Here is a 3,324-nt window from a genome sequence, read left to right as displayed (position 1 = left end):
TAAGCCTCCCTTTCCCAAACCCCAAAAACAATCGGTAGGTTGGGGGGGGGGAATAAAACTCGTTCATGGAGTTAACCCTCCAAAGCCTTTCCCTCCCCCTCCAAATTTCCCCAAAACCAAACACGTAAACACACCCTAAGAGAACTTACTCGATAGTATGTAGCATGAGTAGTTCTTCCACCCTTGAAAACAATGTCAAGAATTTCACCAATGCTATCCAACCTGCAGATGGTACCAGTTGATTTCTGCTGGTTATCCTCCTCAATAAGGGTTGAAGCAGCAGCAATTATCGCGGAAAGCTTTTTAAAAGTCTTGGAAGTGATGTTAAGATCAGCTAGCAGTTCATATATATAAGGCCCAGGTTTGGTGTATCCCAACTCCTTTGATTCGATAGGCACCTGAGCAATCCGCTTTTCAAGTTTTAGAAGAAGTGCTGAAAGAATGAAAACATCATCCTGTACCTTAGAAGCCAAAAAGTATACAGCAAACAATTCTCAAAGCATCCTGAGCAGAAAATTTAAAAAAAGAACGCAACTTGAAGACAGCTAGCTGCCCACCAGAAAACCAAGTAAACATAAAATAAACAAACTTTAGCATATATAACTTTTTCTCAATAGGCTGCCAAAATAAGTTAAAGCATGCATCATGACATTATGTAGAGAATTGGAACTGGAACTTTTGCAACTATACAACACACCTCTAAGGATTGCAAAATCATCTGGATTCTGTGACTTATCATTTGATTTTTCTCTTCTTTCTATTGAAAGGTCAACACATTTTTGAGCCTCAGAAATGCAAGCTGTTAGAAGCCACGAAGGCAAATCAAAGGAGGCTGCATCAGCACATATGCCTTCCTGCACAAAGATAACTGTTGGTAAGTAAAAACAAGCAAACTTGAATAGCATGAACAAGCTTCAATAACATGTTGACAGGATAGCAATAAGGCAAATACTAAACATATATTAACAGTTTGACAATTAATAGTTCCACACAGAAGATCATATTTCTCAATCACAAATTTGTAACATCTTACAAGGTTGTGAGCTTCATCAAATATGAGTATGCTATTGCTCCATGAAAGTTGCAGAGATTTTCTATACGCATGATCAATAAGATAGTTGTATGGAGCAAATACTATATCCACAGACTTATGGAGCTCCTTTGATAAATAATAAGGACACCTGAGAAAAGCAGACAGGAATTTTAAAATATAAGTCCAAACAATCAACAATTTAATTGGGATTAAAAAGGACAAAAAGAATACAGATGAGTAAGGAGCCAATAGTAAATAAGATTTTCTTATAAAGAAGTTATAAAAAGAAACAGCATAGCTAAGAAAACCTACGGCCCAAAACTCTTGCCAATATTGACCAAATCCTCAATATCTACAGGTTCTTCTCCAAGATGAGGATTGCTCTTCAAGTAATCTGCAATAGAATTTCAGGAACACTCTCAAGCTAGTCTAAGTCAATATGATAACTCTTCAAAGCTCTTAAAAAATTGGCAATAAGTTGATTTAGCATTTATATATGACAGGTAAAGGACACCGATCCACTTATATGAAAGAAATGCAGCGCATTAACTCCAGAAATGCATAACACTATACGGTGGTCATACATAAAATTTTAACTGTCTAGACAGTATCCGTGGGAGTTGCTTAAAAGGTTACCAGCAACTTGAGGTAAATGATTGCATCGTTGCTTCCCTCTACGCTTTTGGCAGAGTGCTCGACAAGCATTTGTTTGTGTTTTCCCGTGAAGTGACTTCACTTTATCATGAATGCAAAGCTGCTCCCTAGATCCTAATACTATCATCTTAGGCCTGCATATGAACAACGACTACCAGTTAAGCTTATGCCTAGGCCTAGCACACTTATATCACCACAAAAACTATACATGACACTATCCGAATTAGAATCACATTGAACAGTACATTACCAGAAAATTTATGAATCATTAATTTACAGAAACTTCACTTGAAAAAGCAAAAAGTTAAGAAAATAAAAGATGTTGCAAGGTACAAATTTACCTGTAAGACGATCGTTTCAGCTCTTGAATCACCTGACGGATCTGGCTGTGAGTGCGCGAAGTATATACTATTGTAGGTAAACCTGAGGACTCAGATTGCGAGGGCGGGGACGATGGCAGGGACGAAGGCGAAATCTCGGTTTTAGCCTCGGACTTATCACTGGCGTTCATGCTCAAACCAAATCTGAAATTTCCGAAACTCCTGCGCCACGCCAAGGTAGCACAGAGAAGACACAACGTTTTACCAGTTCCTGTGGGACTCTCCAACAGTGCATTGCAGTTCTGCCATGCCACAGTAACACAAGCGCACAAAAAATCAAAATCCACAGCAAAATATTAATTGTTGTTATTGTTAACAATAATGAATCATCAACCGTGAAGTGGAAAAGAGAATCGAATAATCGAAAAATGCGTGGTTTACCTCCTGAAGGGATTGGATGACTTTGTCCATGTAAACGATCTGCGAATCGTAGGCTTCGTACGGGAAATCGACGTCGATTCCCCTGATCTTGTACGTTGGCATTTTTTCTTCGATTCCTTTCGTCTTCAACCCCGCAACAAATGGCTTCTCAGCAAGCTTGTTTCAAGTTTTAACTTGAATGAACCCTAAGGTCAGTTGGCGCTAGCTACCAAGTCAAGTAGTCATAGAGGGTGATCATTTTTCCCGCCATTTCATCGGATATTTGTCATGCGACGTCGTATTATTGGCCGCGTCATTTATTTTTTATGATTAAAATTTACAACACAAAATTTTAATCCCCGTGGCAAATGAGAGAAAAAAAATTCTCTAAAATTACGAAATTATTAAAACAAGAAAAATAACGATTTGATTATCATTAAATTTATAACATTAATATCATATGAGTTTTATAGTCTTAATTTAAAGTAATCTGACTTTCATTTTTTTATTTTATTCATTTTTTTACTGTCAAAAAATTTATTTAAATAAAATACTATTCTTGATCTCTTTTACTTTTGTGCACAAATTAAACATTAACTGAATCATACTAAATAATCGGAATAAAGATATTTAAACCCGATCATATCTCAATTTCAGTTATGTTTAAAGTATTCTGTGGTCAACTTTGAATTTAAAAAATTTATTACTATGTGTATTTTTCAGTAAATTCAAGTCATATTCTGTGTTAGTCTAATTTAGAATTCAGTCTAAGTTATATGACTATTTAAAAAAATATATTTTAACAAATTTTGTTATGAGTTCTAAGATATGTATAATTGTATTAATTTATCATTATCTTTTACTTTAGTAGTTAAGGCAAAAAATAATGTCCTTTGT

General features: G+C 35.6%; 1 protein-coding gene across 5 annotated transcripts in view; it reads right to left on the bottom strand.

The window, feature by feature from the left end:
• Positions 1–2,675, bottom strand: part of LOC107614008 (regulator of telomere elongation helicase 1) — an 11,774-nt gene extending 9,099 nt beyond the window's left edge. For 4 of the 5 annotated variants that reach the window (XR_002351716.1, XR_001614244.2, XR_002351717.1 and 1 more), the window contains exons 1-7: positions 2,449–2,673; positions 2,029–2,309; positions 1,670–1,821; positions 1,346–1,427; positions 1,034–1,181; positions 698–854; positions 150–433 (exon numbers count right to left, since the gene is read on the bottom strand). Coding sequence is in view for 2 of the 5 variants with exons in the window: in XM_016316218.2 (XP_016171704.1) it covers positions 150–433; positions 698–854; positions 1,034–1,181; positions 1,346–1,427; positions 1,670–1,821; positions 2,029–2,309; positions 2,449–2,550 (1,206 nt within the window). In the remaining 3 variants the exon portion in view is untranslated. Of the gene's footprint in view, positions 1–149; positions 434–697; positions 855–1,033; positions 1,182–1,345; positions 1,428–1,669; positions 1,822–2,028; positions 2,310–2,448 lie in introns of all 5 variants that reach the window. The other variant, XM_016316219.2, reaches the window with a different exon arrangement.

This window comes from Arachis ipaensis, chromosome B08 (genome assembly GCF_000816755.2).
Source record: "Arachis ipaensis cultivar K30076 chromosome B08, Araip1.1, whole genome shotgun sequence".
NCBI lineage: Eukaryota > Viridiplantae > Streptophyta > Magnoliopsida > Fabales > Fabaceae > Arachis > Arachis ipaensis.
This window is presented reverse-complemented; position numbering and strand designations above follow the sequence as displayed.